The 18,073-nt window shown below is 45.2% G+C and overlaps 1 protein-coding gene across 1 annotated transcript in view; it reads right to left on the minus strand.

Annotated features, from left to right (window-relative positions):
* DRD3 (dopamine receptor D3) overlaps positions 1-18,073 on the minus strand; it is a 60,122-nt gene that overhangs the window by 24,344 nt on the left and 17,705 nt on the right. The window contains exon 3 of the mRNA XM_070788330.1: positions 12,550-12,662. Within this exon, the coding sequence (XP_070644431.1) occupies positions 12,550-12,662 (113 nt within the window). The remainder of the gene's footprint in view (positions 1-12,549; positions 12,663-18,073) is intronic.

Below are 18,073 nucleotides of genomic sequence, written 5' to 3' on the forward strand. Positions count from 1 at the left end.
TTGGGTTCTTTACTATTATCCAGGCCTTATTCTGGAAATACCAAGAATTGCAAATGGGACAATGGTCTCTTTCCTTATTGAGCTTGGAGGTAAGTGAAGTGGATGGATGAAAAAAATGTTAATATAAAATGAAAACTATTATGAAAGAATTAAGCTGGGTGACATGTTTAAGGGTAGCTGCTGCTGCTAAGTCACTTCAGTTGTGTCCAACTCTGTATGACCCCATAGACGACAGTCCACCAGGCTCCCCCGTCCCTGGGATTCTCCAGGCAAGAACACCAGAGTGGGTTGCCATTTCCTTCTCCAATGCATGAAAGTGAAAAGTGAAAGTGAAGTTGCTCAGTCGTGTCCGACTCTTTGCAACCCCATGGACTGCAGCCCACCAGGCTCCTCCATCCATGGAATTTTCCAGGCAAGAGTACTGAAGTGGGGTGCCATTGCCTTCTCCGGTTTAAGGGTAGAGGAGGATGTAAAGAAGGGGCAAGCTGACACAAGATGGGAGGAAATGAGTGGGGTGAGAGGGAGCCAGCCTTGAGGGAAGGTAGGAGAAGAGCATTTTAGGCAGAAGGACAGCAGGTCCTGTGAATTTATGCACCGTAGTAACTTCCCTATTTATCCATGCACTTCTGCCACCTTCTCTCTGTGATGGCCACAGCCTCCTGGCTGGTTTCCTGTGCCAGGTTCCAAAATAGATTTCGTTATGTCTTCCCCACCCCATGGTCCCTCAGCTGACAACTGTCTAAGATAGGCAGAATTCCAAGATGGCACCCAAGGTTCACGCACTGTAGAACGAGCAGAACTCCTGTGATTAGACTACAAATCAACAGATTGCGTCAACCAAAAGGGAGATGATTCTGGGTGGCTGGGCCTAATCAGGTGAGCCCTTAAAAGGAACTCAGGACTTCCTGAATAAGAGAGAGTCAAAGCATGAGAAATTATCCTCCTGGCCTTGAAGAGGCAACTTGCCACGTTTGGGAAAAGATCATTTGGCGGGGAACAGCATGAGGTCTTCAGGAGCTGAGAACAGCCCCTGGCTGACAACCACTAAGAAAGTGGGAACCTCCATCTTATAACTGCAAGCAACTGAGTTCTACTGACTACCTGAATACATTTGAAAGATGAAAACACAAGTCAGCCTATACCCATTTTCAGCCTCGTGAGACCCTGAGCAGAGAACCTACCTACACTGTGCAGACTTTTGACCTGTGAGATAAAAAATGGATATAGTTAAAGTCACTACATTTGTGATAATTTGTTACATGGCAACAGAAAACAAATACAGTGTCAATACTAAGCCTTCCCCAGCATGACCCCAACTTGTCTTGCCAATTTGACTTCCCATTGGTCCCTGACACTTACTTATAACTCCAGCCACGTTAGCCATGTAACCCGTATTACTGATGGGTAATCTTCAATAGTCTTTGTTCACTCCATTATCCCTTTTCCTTCCCCAGGTAGCTCATATTTTCTCTCCTTTAATCTCAGATCAGCTCTCAGTAACCGTCCCAGTCCTTCCATTTTATGAAGACCTCTAACTCTAAATGCATAGTACTCTTCTGCCAGTCACACTGCTCTTCTGCAGGCAGTGTCTTGCCTCAGTAGTGAACTTACCTCATGGCTGGAGAGAGAGACTCCGTATGATTTAAGCTACTTAATGGCTCAGCTCATCGTATTCCATATAGGTCCTTGCACAAGGCAAGTAGTAAGAAGCTGTTAGGCTGATTGCCTCATGGATCCTGTGGGTGTCCTACCCCAAAAGAGGACAATTCTAATTCTATCCCAGCTCAAGGGATCTAATATATATAGCTGAGTCTACAAATGCTGAACATTTATTTACTATTGAAGTATGGTTGATTTACAATGATGTGTTAATTTCAGGTGTATAGTAAAGTGATTTTTACAAATATATATATATATTTGTGTGTGTGTGACTGTGTGTGTGTGTGTGTGTGTGTGTGTGTGTGTGTATGGGCTTCCCAGGAGGCGCTAGTGGTAAAGAACCCACCTGCCAATGAAGGAGACTTAAGAGATGCATATTTGATCCCTGGGTTGGGAAGATCTTCTGGAGGAGGGCATGGCAACCCACTCCAGTATACTTGCCTGGAGAATTCCATGGACAGAGGAGCCTGGCTGGCTACAGTCCATAGGGTTGCAAAGAGTTGTTGGACACCACTGAAGCAACTTAGCATGCACGCGCGCACACACACACACACACTTTTTCAGATTCTTTTCCCATTAGGTTATTATAAAACGTTGAGCACAGGTTCCTGTGCTACATAGTAGGTCCTTGTGGTTTATCTATTTTATATATAGTAGTGTGTATTTGGAGAAGGCAATGGCACCCCACTCCAGTACTCTTGCCTAGAAAATCCCATGGACGGAGGGGCCTGGTGGGCTGCAGTCCATGGGGTCACGAAGAGTCAGTCAGACATGACTGAGCGACTGCACTTTCACTTTTCACTTTCATGCAATGGAGAAGGAAATGGCAACCCACTCCAGTGTTCTTGCCTGGAGAATCCCAGGGACGGGGGAGCCTGGTGGGCTGCCGTCTATGGGGTCGCACAGAGTCGGACACGACTGAAGCGACTTAGCAGCAGCAGCAGTGTGTATTTGCTACTCCCAAATTCCTAATTTATCTTTCCCGCCCACCTTTCCCCTCTGGCAATCTTGTTTGTGTTCTATGTCTGTGAGTCTGTTTCTGTTTTGTAAATAAGTCCATTTGTATCATTTTTTAGATTCCACATACAAGCGATATCATATGATATTTGTCTTTCTCTGTCTGACTTAGTATGATAATCTCTAGGTCCATCTATGTCGCTGTAAATAGCATTGTTTCATTCATTTTTATGACTGGGTAGCATTCCACTATGTGTATGTACCACAGCGTCTTTATCCATTCATCTGTTGATGGACACTTATCTAGGCTATTGTAAATAGCACATATGCTCAAATTTTCATTGTCCTCTCAGTATCCAGGGAACCTGGAGGCCAGATGCAGAGCAGGAACCCCCTTGTGCACCTCAAGGCTTGGGGCTGAGGAAGGACAGACCCTGAGCTGGGGGGGCGGGTGCAGTGCTCCTCAGTGCTCCAGCTGCCTGACTCATCTGCCTCTTGTGTATCTGGCCTTAGAGTTCACGTGTTAACGTTTGTGTCCCCAAAGAGCCTTGCAAGTCAGCTCCAAGGGCGAAGATGGATGCAGACTCGATAGAACTCGGCCTTGGCACCCTGGCATGTGACAGAGGTGATTCTTTCTCAAGAAAGAGAAACAGAGCCCTTATTCAGTGAGGTCAAATTTAGATCCTACCACTAACTCCAAGGACGGCCCATGATGGCTCAGTTTCCTTCTCCTGATGCACATACACTAACCTTGAGTCCCTAACTTGGAGATGAAGGGGTGGGCAAATAGTGCCTGGCACTCCTCCGGGCTCTCACTCTGCTCAGGACTTCAGACTCTGCTGGGGCTTCAAGTCAAATACATCTACCGGGGCCTGGCCCTTAGCAGTGATCCCTTGAGGCACCTCAGAGGAGAGCCTGAGCCTTGAGTCCTGTAGCTGTCCTGGCTGAACACCTGCTGAGGGTCAGGAAGGAAAGGTAAGATGTACTTCCTGCCCTTCAGACCTGCAGCTGGACCCAGGCGTTTATTTACATAATTACCTTTGATGTAGAAGAACTGACCATCCCATTCATTCAGTGATATGCTGCTAAATGCTTAATAACTGGCTCTGCAGGTGAAAAAGAGCCTTAATTTATACCATTTGTCAATTTATGTGGTACAAGTACTCCCACCATTGTCCATTTCAAGTTACACCAATGGTTTAGTAACTGCCTCAAAAAGCTCCTAAAGTTTTGCCATCAGCTCTCACTGGCCATTATGAGCTGATTCCAAGCCCACCACTGATAGTTGCTCATTTTCCTAAATAGGCTTTAATGTTCAGCAACTTCTTGGAGGTCCCAATATATTCAATGAGTCAGTAAGCGTAGGGAGCACTATCACTGAATGATTACATGATGAAAACAACTTCCCAAAGCTAGTGGTGGCAGAGGCCAGGTCTCTTCTGGCTGCCTCGCTGCTTCTTCAGGGCATTGCAAGTCTCTGAGGCCTTGTGGGGACTCACAGGTGGTGCAGTGGTAAAGAATCTGCCTGCCAAGCAGGAGATGCGGGTTCAATCCCTGTGTCAGAAAGATCCCCTGGAGAAGTATACTTCCAGTATACTTGCCTGGAAATCCCATGGACAGTGGAGCCTAGTTAGCAGCCTCAGTCCACGGGGTTTCAAAAAGTTGGACACGTCTTAGTGACTGAGCACGCACGCACGAGGCCTTGTGGGGACAAGGGCTTCTTCAGGAAACATGGTATTGAAGGGTGCTTTGTACTTTGAGAGCAACCAGCTGCCTGGAACTGAGTTTCCCCAAGTAGCTTGATTCTATTAATTTCCTGCGGGTCCTGTTAAAATGCATATTTCAAGGCCACACCCTTGGATATTTGTTTCACTCCAGAAGTGCATATTTTTAACAAGCAAGTGTATCTTTTGATTAGACAAGCTGGAGAAAGTCTGCATTGGGGAACATTTCTGTGTCAAAAACTCCTGTGAACTTGGGTTAGAAGTGAGAGATGAGACTACGTCTTGCCACTGTTACATTAATATTTTTTCTTAATTTTAAAACATGATTAAACTTTTAGAATAAGTGACACCCCTCCGCCCCGCGGCGCCCCACCCCTCACCCCAATTTGCTTCCAGGGCTTTTCCTCCAGGAAGCTTGCCACAATGGGCTGAGACCCAGAGGCTGTTCCGGAATTGGCCACCGGAGGGCGCCGGAATGCAGCAAGAGCTCCGCCAGCGCGGCGGGGTGAGAAGTTCACGGCTCACCTGGGGGCTCTCCAGGCACCGTGGGGAGGTGGGGAGGGAAAGCTCGGGAGACCCCCCTGGTTCCTGCAGCCCTGCAGGGACCCCGAATTCCCATTCAAGCAGACTGCTTAGCCTCTGGTCTGCCCCCGAATCGATGGCCCATGACCGACCTTAGGCCAAGGCAGGGCTGGGCGTGGGCCCGTTGCCCTCCCCCGGCGCTTCCAGGTCCTCAGCCAAGTTCCAGTGCGCAGTGTGCGCTGTCTCGATTGCAGCGCGCCTGGCCAGGCCCCCTCTCTTTGACCTCTTGAGCTTTCTGGGTCCTTGCTGGCGTGGCGGGAACACTGGCGGCGTGCTCAGTGGTAAGTCAATGGGCATTGGAAAACAGGCTGATTAGCGACTGAATCCCACTTGGCCTGCCGCTGAACTGTGGGGCCACGGACCAGAGATACGACTTAGTTGAGACCCAATTTCCTCATGTGCACAGTGGGGATAATGTTTCCGCCCGATAAGGCTGTTTTGGGTATTGAATGAGATGATCTCTGTGAAGTTTTTTAGCACAATGCCCAGTACCTATTAAGCATTTGAAAAACAGTATTATTATTGTTGTCATTATTATTGTGCTAGCCCAGGGGATCTGTAACTGTTCATATCAATCAGTTTTCTGGGAGGTGGGTGTCTGCACCTTATTCCTGATTATCAAGGAACATTAAGTTTATTTATTTCTCAAACAAACAAGTATACAGCACTTTCTCCGAGTCAAACAACGATTTGAAGTGCTCTACAAATATTAACTCATTTGTTCTTCATAACAACCCTTCTGCTATGATCCCCACTAAATGGAAGGGCACTGAGGCTCAGAGAGGTTAACTGACTTATTCAAGGCCACATTGCTATGAACTGGTAAAAAAAGTAAAAGTGTTAGTTGCTTAGTCATGTTGGACTCTTTGTGACCATAGCCCTCCAGGCTCCTCTGTCCATTGGATTCTCCTGGCAAGAATTGGGTTGGGTTGCCATGCCCTCCTCCAGAGGATCTTCCCAACTAAGGGATCAAACCCTGGTCTCCTGCACGTCAGGGAAGCCTATGAAGTGGTAGAGCCAGGATTTCCAGCCAGGCAGCATGACTCAGAGCTGGGGGGCCCAGAGTGTGGCTAAGCCTCTGAGAAAGGCAGTGAGCTGGAGGAGAAAGAGGCTGCCTGGGTCTTTCCTCCTTTACCTACCAGCTGTGAGATCTGGGCAAGCTTACCTGCACAGTCTAGCCCTGACTCTTTACTTGCAGAATGCAGGTAATACACCTGCCTTGCTGGAGTGTTGTGAGGGTCAGCATAATGACAAGCTCTTGGTGCCTGGCCTATAGTACATGCTAAAGAAACGGTAGCTATTGGGTTGGCCAAAAAGTTCATGTGATTTTTTCCTTAAGATGGTATGGAAAAATCTGAACGCACTTTTTGGCCAATGCAGTATTTCTATTGCTATTGGTTTTAGATCCACTCATGTTAGGATCAGCAGAGCGGTAGCCAGGTCACTGAAGACAAAGGAGATGTGCCTGATTTACTCCCAGGAAATGGCACCTAGAAAGCTGGGTGCCAGCCTGGCCAGAGGCCCCTGCCCTCCGATCCCGGTCCTCGCCTCCAACAATGAAGGGGCCACTCGTTGGCACAGACAGAGGGGTGATGTGTGAGTCAGAAGGTTCAGGTTCTAGGCTCAGAACTAAGAGGCTGTGGGACCCTGGTGAGCGTTGAGTTTAGCTCATTCCTGCACCAACAATTTAAGCTCTTACTGCCCCTCTGACTTTCAATTCTGTGACTGTGGTTCGTGGGGTTGCCACTTTACTGAAGGTCTCAGGTCCTCACAGAATTCGACCTCGGCCTGGAGCCCTATTGACCGGTGGGAGGTGTGTGTGTGGGAACCGAGGAGGGTGCGTCCTGAGAACGCTGCAGCGGGACGGCAGGAGGCTGGGCCGGGAGGGAGGGCCGGAGTCTGACTCCCCGCCTGGGTTTAATGAGCCCCCGAGCTCTGTGAGCGCTGCTTTTCACCACCTTTTATTTGGTCAGACAGGGGGCTCAATAAATCTTTAGTTCTGTGGACTCCCCTCGTGGAATTGTTGAAGGAGAAAGCTTTTTGCAAATGACTGGAAAGCCCGTTGCAAACATAAAGTGCTTATTTAGATGCAAACTAAAAAATCCAAGGTGCCTGTGACTCATCCGGTACCTATTGTGCTTGCTGCAAAGACGCGGAGGCTTGCCTGTGTGATGGGTGCCATTTGAGAGCCACTTAAAGAACTCCCTGGTGAATGAATTTGGTTGCATTATTCCCGGGATCCTTGCGGAGGACCTGCATTCTCACCGCTCGCTCGGATCTTGTCCTCCTCCTTTGACACTTTCTCAGCCCTCTCCCCGAGTTAGCTCTGACCCAGGGTGCGGCGGGAGGGGTTGGCCCACTGGGAGGCAAGGAGCCAAGGGAGGGGGGCTCTGGGGGTGGTGTTCACCCACTCTGCTTTTTAGAAAAGAAAAGGCAGCATTAATGCCAGCATCCAGAGCGATGCCTGAGAATCTAATGACAATGGTATTACTTGCTTTCAAAAACCCTTTTATCATTTCCTTTTCTTCTCTATCTCCTACTACCCTGTTATTACAGATCAGGGCTTCATGACCAAAAAATGCTGAATCCATTTGGTCAAGTTTGTCAGATGGGTGACTAGCATTGTGTGAAGACCAAAGGTCTGCATGAATGATTGCATTTTTAATGAATTGACCGGCTATTTGGCATCCCATGAACAGAATTTAATGCTGTGTACTGCAAACTGCTGTGAAGGATAATAGAGACAGCTTTTCCAAGGCCTATTTTCAGTCCTAGAAGAGGGAGGAGGCTACATTTTAAGGTTGGTGAGGGTTGGTTCCTTTAGACCTACAAGCCAAGAGGGGAGCATCCTTGTCCATTGGGGTCTAAGATGGGAACTTGTCCCTCAGGTTGCAGGTAGGTGAGTGCTGTGCATTCTGGGAATTCTTCCTGTATGAGACAGAAGCCAATTCAAAGTTTGCTCTTGATGGTTGTGTCTTAAGTGGTGCAAGTAGAAGTGTGCGTTAAGCATGGCTGCTGCCAGCAAAATGGTGCTTTTGTACAAGTTACAAAAAGATACTCTCTCCTGGCTGGTGAGTTGTAAAAAAGTACCCTCTCTGGTCTACTCCAGGCTTGGGCATGAAGCCCTGGCTGAATTCAGTTCCCACACTCCAGCCACAACCAGCACAACCTCACCTGCCAGCCCCATGTGTGAAAGAGTGTGTGGGTGGAGTGTGTAGTTCAGTTCAGTTCAGTTGCTCAGTTGTGTCTGACTCTTTGTGACTCCACGGACTGCAGCATGCCAGGCTTTCCTGTCCATCACCAACTCCCAGAGCTTACTCAAACTCATGTCCATCGAGTCAGTGATGCCATCCAACCATCTCATCCTCTGTTGTCCCCTTCTGCTCCCACCTTCAATCTTTCTCAGCATCAGGGTCTTTTCAAATGAGTCAGTTCTCCATATCAGGTGGCCAAAGTATTGGGGTTTCAGCTTCAGCCTCAGTCCTTCCAGTGAATATTCAGGACTGATTTCCTTTAGGATGGACTGGTTGGATCTCCTTGCAATCCAAGGGACTTTCAAGAGTCTTCTCCAGCATCACAGTTCAAAAGTATCAATTCTTTGGTGCTCAGCTTTTTTTATAGTCCAAATTTCACATTCATACATGACTACTGGAAAAACCATAGCCTTGACTAGATGGACTTTTGTTAGCAAAGTAACGTCTCTGCTTTTAAATATGCTGTTCACGTTGGTCATAGCTTTTCTTCCAAGGAGTAAGCGTCTTTTGATTTCATGGCTGCAGTCACTATCTGCAGTGATTTTGGAGCCCAAGAAAATAAAGTCTCGCACTGTTTCCATTGTTTCCCCATCTATTTGCCATGAAGTGATGGGACTGGATGTCATGATCTTAGTTTTCTGAATGTTGAGTTTTAAGCTAACTTTTTCACTCTCCTCTTTATCTTTCATCAAGAGGCTCTTTAGTTCTTCACTTTCTGCCATAAGAGTAGTGTCATCTGCATATCTGAAGTTACTGATACTTCTCCCTGCAATCTTGATTCCAGCTTGTGCTTCATCTAATCTAGCACTTCTCATGATGTACTCTGCATAGAAGTTAAATAAGCATGGTGACAAGATACAGCCTTGATGTACTTCTTTTCCTATTTGGAACCAGTCTGTTGTTCCATGTCCAGTTCTGTCTGTTGCTTCTTGATCTGCATACAGATTTCTCAGGAGGTAGGTCAGGTGGTCTGGTATACCCATCTCTTTCAGAATTTTCCATAGTTTGTTGTGATCCACACAGTCAAAGGCTTTGGTGTAGTCAATAAAAGCAGAAGTAGATGTTTTTCTAGAACTCTCTTGCTTTTTCAGTGATCCAGCAGATGTTGGCAATTTGATCTCTGGTTCCTCTGCCTTTTCTAAATCCAGCTTGAACATCTGGAAGTTCACAGTTCATGTACTGTTGAAGCCTGGCTTGGAGAATTTTGAGCATTACTTTGCTAGCATGTGAGACGAGTGCAATTGTGCAGTAGTTTGAGCATTCTTTGGCATTGCCTTTCTTTGGGATTGGAATGAAAACTGACTTTTTCCAGTCAGTCACTGCTGAGTTTTCCAAATTTTCCAGCATACTGAGTGCAACACTTTCACAACATCATCTTTTAGGATTTGAACTAGCTCAACTGGAATTCCATCACCTCCCTAGCTTTGTTCATAGCGATGCTTCCTAAGGCCCACTTGACTTCACATTCCAGGAGTGTATAGGCACACCCTCAAAGATCGGAGAGGGTAGGGTTGGAACTAGAAGGCTGGGAGGGATAGGGTAGGGTTGGAACTAGAAGGCTAGAGGCCCAGAGCCTGTCCTAGAAGCTCTCTTTATGCAGCTCTTCCCTCACTCCTCCAAGGCTGATCTGATTCCATTCTCATGTCCTCTCTGAAGGTGCATATTTGTGGTGTACGCATTGGCTATCCTCAGGCAGGGATCCCTGGATCCAGTTTAATATTCCTTGTTCAAGGCTCTGAAATAAGTACAGCACTGACATTCATGGGTGATGAGGAGCTAGGATGGTATAATCGTTGGGTGGTGGAGGTAGTGATGTAGCAAACCAAACACAGTCCATTATTTCTGTAAATCATACATTTCTGCAAACATGTACTAAATGTCCAGCAATCACACAAAAGGCATAGATGCTATGGGAGGAATTCTGTTCTCAGAGAGCTAAAAATATTATAAAATCCCTAACAATCCTTTTACTTTTTAACAGCTTTTATCAAGATATAATTCACATACCACCCAATTCATCTAAGTATAAAATTAATTTGGGTTTTTTTGGTATGTTTACAGAGTTATACAACTGTTCCCCTTTATTTTTAACACATTCTTTAATGGTATTAGTTTTAGCATTATAGACACATTCTTTGATTTTCCTTCTCAGCATAGCTAGTCAAGTAATAAAAGTCAAGTGATAGCCAATCAAATGATAAGAGTCAAGACCATTGAGCTGGCTGGTTGGTTTGCAGTATCCTCAGAGGGTTGGGTTTTCACTGGTTACACACATGCAGGGAAGTTTACAGCAGAACTGTGGGTCATGCGAATGTCACACCTGGGCCGTGAGGAGGGCCTGCATCAGGATTCCTGCAAAAGGAGCCTGGCGAGGCCACAACATGTTTACAGAGGAAGCACCATGGGAGGTCAGGGATGACTGAATTAAGCTGTAGACAACTTGGAAGGGCTTCGCAGAAAAGGGGACTGGTGTGATCAGCCTTGGAGCATAAGAGGGCCAGAGGGCAACCCAGAAAGAGATGAGATTGCAAAGGTAGAGTGAGGCCATGTTGTGGAAACCTTTGAATCTTAGACTGTGAAGGTAACTTCCATTTTTATTCCTCAGGCCAAGGTGACTGAAGGGTTTTGAGTAGGGCAGTGGACATTTGGGCTCCAATTCTTGGGGAATAATTCTGAGCATGGTTGAAGGGCCAATTAGGAAGCTGTGGGAGGTCATGGGAGCCTAAAAGAAGCAGGTGAGGTAAGAAAGGAAAGATGGGGCATATTTAGAAAACATTTCAGAGACAGAGTCTATAAGCACTGATTGTTTAGCTACATTGGTGTATGTAAACAAGGAGATGAGGAAGAGAAAGGAGCTGAACAAAATCCAAGATTCCAGAAGAATGATGTTGCCAATGAGAGATCATCAAGTCAAGATGGTTTGGTGCTTTGATGGTTTGGTTTTTAACATTTCGCCTCATAGGAGCCAGTGGTATATCCAGGTAGCAATGTGGTCTGGATATCAGATTAGAGGTGAGGTTGGAGATTTGAGGAGGCTTAGCACAAAGCCTGTGATTATTAACTTGGGAATCAGATAGACATGAATTCAAATCCTGGCACTGCTTCATACTAGCTGTGTGACTTGGGAAAACTTCTTCATTATTCCAAGAAGCTGGAAATGAAGCTAATAATATTACCTAAGGGTTATTGTATCACCACCTCAATGGACATGAGTTTGAGTTAACTCCGGGAGTTGGTGATGGACAGGGAAGCCTGGCATGCTGCAGTCTACGGGGTTGCAAAGAGTCGGACACAACTGAGCAGCTGAACTGACTGGCTGAAGGGTTGTTGTGAAAACAAAATGGGTTAAGGTTTTGACATGCCTTAGCACAATGTGGTAAATTCTCAGTAGAAGGCAGATTTTATTTGGGGTCAAGTGTTGAAGTTATGGAGTGGATGGATAAAATTCCGGGAGAAAGAGTGTAGGAAGAAAAGAGGTAGACGGGAAGTAGGAAAAGGGGAGATGGAGGCGCTTGACCGGCCACAGAGGCCACAGGCTGGAAAGCGACCTCCTTTTCCCAGGGTGCTCCGCAGCTCTGGAGATGTCCATGGGAGCCATGACAAATCTGACTCAGGATGGAGGAAGGGACAGAGGAGAGGAAACATGAAAAGAAGGGAAGAGAGGCGCAGAGCACCCCAGAGCTGGGGCAGGACACGCTTAGGGCTAGAAAGTGATGCCATTCTGATGGAATACACACAGGCTCGAGTCAAAATCACAGAAGTCCACTCCAGCGACCAAAAGACAATTCTAAAACACATCATTCTTGTTTTTCTTAAACTCTATGAGGGAAATAAATATTTAACAAACAGGTCATGGCCACAGTTTCTGCAGTTACCTTTCTCCTTCATCCACTCCTCTCTCTGTCCTCACAGATACTCCCAAACTTTTCTCTCTCCTCTCTGTCTTTTGTCCCTGGCCCTGTTGTCTCCCTCCCTTTACCAAAAACAAACAAAATAGCAGCAGGAACATTTTCTCCTAATCTCACCTCCCTATCTCTCTGCTTTCTCCCTACAAAGTTAAGATTCATGAAAGCCTCAAGGATGGTGGAAAAGTAAAACCAGAATCCTCCTTGGGGATCTGCGGTAAAGGAAAACTTCCAGAATAGTTATTTCTCTTCTATCACAGGAGTTTCATCTCACCTACAAACCATCGTTTGAAAGAAAAAGAGAGAAAAGAAAATGTCCCAGTGTTAAGCTGCACTCACAATGACCCCTGTGCCCTAGATGCCGAGCCTGTGCCTTCAACACAGCAAGGGCAGCTTCCCTAGGTGGGGTCCCTCACCACCTGACCTAGTCACCTCTCTCCTAAGCCTGGAAGGAAAGCCCAGCCTTACCTGTCGATGCTGATGGCACAGAGGTTCAGGATGCTGGCTGTGCACATCATGACATCCAGGGTGACGAAAACATCGCAGCAAACTCGGCTGAAATTCCAGACCCCACCTGTCACCTGGGCATCAGAGACAAGGATGTTAGTGTTTCCTCCCAACAAAGGGACAGCAACCCAATCGACTCTACTGCCTTCCCTGGGCTGTCCTGAACAGACGGAGACATGTCATCTCTGTGGGTACCACCTCATCACCAAGGGTAGGCAGACCTTGAGTGAATGTCAGGGTGCCTAAGATTGCTTGCCTGAGAAAGGTCAAATTGGCGGAATGTCAGTACTGAAATGGATCTTCTGAATCAAATATTCCAGCATTTCTCAAAGTGCAGTCCTCAGTGGGGTGCTCATTAAAGACGTAGATTTCTGAACCCTTTCCTGGACCAACTGAGTCACAGTGTCTGGATCTAGGGCCCATGAATCATCTTTTTAAAATGAACACTCCCCACCCATCACACCAAGGTTTGTGAATCACTGATCTGTTTCAACTAGAGTCTCTTGATGAAAGTGAAAGAGGAGAGTGAAAAAGTTGGCTTAAAACTCAACATTGAAAAAATGAAGATCATGGCAACTAGTCCCATCACTTCATGGGAAATAGATGGGGAAACAGTGGAAACAGTGTCAGACTTTATTTTTTAGGGCTCCAAAATCACTGTAGATGGTGACTGCAGCCGTGAAATCAAAAGACTCTTGTTCCTTGGAAGAAAAGCTATGACCAACTGAATAGCATATTAAAAAGCAGAGACATTACTTTGCCAACAAAGGTCCATCTAGTCAAGGCTATGGTTTTTCCAGTGTCATGTATGGATGTGAGAGTTGGACTATGAAGAAAGCTGAGTGCCAAAGAATTGATACTTTTGAACTGTGGTGTTGGAGAAGACTCTTGAGAGTCCCTTGGACTGCAAGGAGATCCAACCAGTCCATCCTAAAGGAAATCAGTCCTGAATATACATTGGGAGGACTGATGCTGAAGCTGAAACTCCAATACTTTGGCCACCTGATGTGAAGAACTGACTCATTGGAAAAGACCCTGATTCTGGGAAAGATTGAAGGCAGGAGGAGAAGGAGACAACAGATGTTGAGATGGTTGGATGGCATCGATGAGTCGATGGACATGAGTCTGAGTAAACTCCGGGAGTTGGTGATGGACAGGGAGGCCTGGCGTGCTGTGATTCATGGGGTCACAAAGAGTCAGAAACAATTGAGGTTGAGCTCATTGTGGTTAAGTGATGTGCCCATAGACGCACAGCTCATGGTAAAAGAGCTTGGGTGACTGCCAGATGTGTGCGCTGTGCCAAGACTACCTCTTCGAAGCCCTCCACCCAGTGGAGAGCTCACCCTGTTCAGGAAATAAACCGAGAACACATTTTTCATAAACCTCCCTCCACAATAAAAGTCTATCTGGCTTCTGGTTTTAAAGCTTGGAAGATTTAACAGCATCTGTAAGAGACTATGTAAAATCAGTCTGTGCCAGTGCTCCTGCCTTCATCACCATTGTCCTGCTCACCAAGACGTGGAGGGGAAAGGTGCGTCCAGGGCATTGGAAAGGGGCCCAGATCCTCTTTACTACTCACAGAATCAGAGAAGATGGTTCTGACCTCACGCATGTACACATGTGTTCCGAGCTCCATAACTCTTCCGAGTAACGTATATAAATAAGTCAGGAATTTAGATGATTTAAGTTATATTCTAGCGCCTTTCTTTTTTTTTTTTTTATGCTTTTTTCTTTATTCTTTTTAAAAGTATGAAAGTATGATAATACATTTACAGGAGACTTGGAAAATACAGAACAAACTTACATATAGTTCCATTATATATTACAATTGTTTTTTAAGTGGATAAACTAAGATTTTTAGTTGGAGTTTCAATATCAAACTCTCAAAAATTAATAGAATGGATAGAGAGAAAAGTGGAAGGATACAGTAGACCTGAAAAGCACTATGAACCAATTCAGCATAATTAAGATTTATAAAATTTTCACACAACAGGATACAAATTCCATTCAAGTTCCCATAGACTATGAACCAGGAGACACTGGAACAGATCCAGGGACATAGTATAAAACGAGCTGCAAAAACTTCATTGTCTACAGGTATTGAAATCACGCAGAATCTGTTCTCTTATCACTGTGGAATTATGTTAGAAACCAATATCGAAAGGTGTTTGTAAATAAAAGCCTAATAATGAATATATACGAATTCTGAAAATGAAACATTTTTTAAAGGGACATCCTTTTAAGGCAGCCAGGAGAATAGAAGAGGGTTTTGCTCAGTCCATAGGACAGTTCTATGCTATAAAAGCTTCTTGCAAAAGGTGAAATTTGTATGTGGCAGTGTGTTAGTCACTCGGTTGTGTCTGACTCTCTGTGACTGTGTGGTTTGTAGCCCGCCAGGCTCATCTGTCCATGGCATTCTCCAGGCAAGAATTCCGGAGTGGATTGCCATTCCCTCTTCCAGGGGATCTTCCCAATTTCAGGATCAAACCTGAAGGCAGAATCTGCATTGCAGGCAGATTCTTTACTGTCTGAGCCACCAGGGAAATTTGTATGCTAAATCTCTTTTAACATCTCTTTATATGCTAATCTCTTTATGTAACTTAAATTGGGGGAAACCATTTTTTTGGGGGGTGAAATTGTGAGTGCCTGTTTATGTGTGTTGGGGGACTGTGTAAGTGAGAGAGGATCGTTAGAAGAGTAGCAAACCCCAGGCTTGCTGGATGTCCTGTTTATTCATTCATTTATCCATAACACAAGTACCTGCAAAACTACTATTGGTTCATTAGAGGAGGGTATATTATGTGTTTTTTAAAAAGAGTTCTTCAGGCCCCATCCTTGTAGAGTACTGAAGAAGCAAGGCATTCTAAATAAAATAGAGATCATCATGAGATCCTAATATTATTAATAAAAGCTAACATTTATTGAGAACTCAGTCTATGTGGGTCACCAATCCACATGACCCATTGCAGAAATTTCTGTAACTTTGGAATTTGATCCCTGAGTTGTTTTTTTTTTAACTGTATGTGCTCTCAAAGCTTTTTGAGGACAAATTATACACTTATTTGATAGGAGATTAAATGACTGCTACTTAATCAATCTGATAGGAGCAAGGAGTTTTTCTTGTTTGCTGCTGCATCCCTCTCCGAGAGGAATCCCAGCCTGCAAATACACTCTGACAGGATGAAGGGTCTCTGACATAATCTGTGTTAATACTAACAATTACATACATGGCCTCTGTGGCTGGTTATTGTCCTGCGAGAGAGGACTGTTGTTATCTTCATTGCTGAGAAAGAGACTAACATTTGACGAGGTGCAGCGCCTTGGCCCAGGAAGGCATGGCTCTAGAGACAGACTGGGCACTGGAATGTAGATGGTTACGCATCGCTGTATGGGGGTGTCGGGTGAGGAGGGGGCAGCTGTGGAAAGGGATGGAAGTGGGTGGACACAAGGAGGAAGAGAAAACCATGTGCTCATCAGGGAATTTTGTGGCACAGACCACATCACCCCGCTTCCAGGGAATGGGAGACCTTCTGATTGCTTGCATCCCAGGGTTGCAGAAAAACAGTGCAAAACAGTGGGGGCCCGCAGACTTTGGAGCTAGTGAAGTATATACCGGGCAGGTCCCTGGTTTCTTGAGCTCCTCAGGGCCAAAGCGCTCAAGCTGTCCTCTGGCTTCCAGGCCTCCACTGGGCTACCCCATTCTGGCTCTCCTCTCCTCCCGTCTCCAACTCTGCCAGCAAAATACTCACTCTCCCCTTGATCTCAGCTCAGTGTCAAGAAGAAAACAACCTGATTAGCTATTTAAGTAATTCCCGCTAAGGTGCCATCACCTGGCCTTCTCTGGCGCTTGCTCGTCAAGATGTGTCTGTAATTGGTGGTATGTATAATGAAAATACCTTTATTTTCTTAAAATGAGTCCTCCACACCAAGTAAATAATAGTGAACAATCAGTAGCAGCCAAAAACATGCTAAGTAACTCTCACAGCAACCCAATGAGGTAAATATTCTTTCCAATTTATAGATAAAGAAATAGGAGTCTGAGAGGGGTTGAATAATTTGCCTAAGGACACATAGCTAGTAAAAGTAGCTGGAATTTCAAACCTTAGTGTTAACCATGACTCTGTTTTGCCGCTCAGAGGTCAGCACCTTGCCACGCTGCCTCTGAGACATGTACAATGTAACTCCATTCGCATATCACAGGAGGGGGAAGACTTGGCCTTGGTCCATCCATCCACCCACGTGTCCGGTGTTTATTGAGGGCCCGTTATGGGGCTGACGCTTTGCTGGGGTGGGTGTACTGAAATGAATTAAACTTGTGAGATGAATTAAACTGTATTGTGAGGTCAGAATATAGTGCGTGTGGAGGTGGGGGATGGCAGGGGGTGGCGGGGGAGCGGGAAGTCATGTGTGATTGGGAAGGGGTGAACTGAAGGCCCGGGAGAGGCACACTAAGAAAATATCTATGATAAGTGCTGACAGTGAGATGAGTACAGTGTTGGGAGAAAATGGAAGGTAAAGTGATTTTTGAAATTAAAGCAGGAGAAAAGCAGAAAAAAGAAATCTGATTGATTTAAGGCTTTTTAAGAGATGTGATTCTACCTTTCCCCTAAATTTTAATGAATAACTCACTTCAGAATTAAACAGCAGCCAGGTGGTGTTACTCTCACTTGCTAATGAATATAACTGACTCCCTTTGGCAATACAGAAGGAGGGGGAGCAGGAGAGTGTCTTCAGGTACAGAAGTTGGCTATTGATTTTCAACAGGCACAGCCTACGGCAGCATTTCCCAAATTCACTGATAAGGCAGCATTTTCCAAATCACCTGAGGCTCTTGTTAAAATGATTTTTAGGCCGCATTCAGGATAATAAATACCTCCAGTGATTCATGCTGTCTGGAGGTTTGGGAAATACTGGTCCACAGGATGTTGTGGGAGGGCGGGGCATGACTTTATCTTCCGAAATGGTCATCCCTAAAGAATATATGTGTATATATGAATATATTTGTGTGTATAATGAAGTCAATTTGCTATATGGCAAAAATTAACACAACATTGTAAATCAACAGTATTTTAATAAAACAAAAAATATTAAAAGAAAAAGAAATGGTTGTCCTAGGGCTCCTGAAGCATCCTTTATCCCTTGGGTGCCTTTGACCTTATAGTTCTTTCTCAGAAGAGTGTTTTAAATGCATAAAATAAAATACAATGAATCACAAAGGATATCAATTATATCAAACTGTAGTTACAAATTTTTTAAAAATATATGTGATTCTTTAATAATGCATTAAATGACAAGACCTAGGTACAGGCCTCAAATTCCTATAGTTTCAGAGTACTGATGAGTGTAAATGCTATTTTGGTGTCTGTAAAAACTGTCATGTGATTTGAAAATATAAATATCTGTAACTTCTCCTGGTGACACAAAGGATTTCTTCTGCTGTGGGTTGATGCTGACATTCATAATTGAAGGAAATGCTTAATTTTGG

Source organism: Bos indicus, chromosome 1 (genome assembly GCF_029378745.1).
Source record: "Bos indicus isolate NIAB-ARS_2022 breed Sahiwal x Tharparkar chromosome 1, NIAB-ARS_B.indTharparkar_mat_pri_1.0, whole genome shotgun sequence".
NCBI lineage: Eukaryota > Metazoa > Chordata > Mammalia > Artiodactyla > Bovidae > Bos > Bos indicus.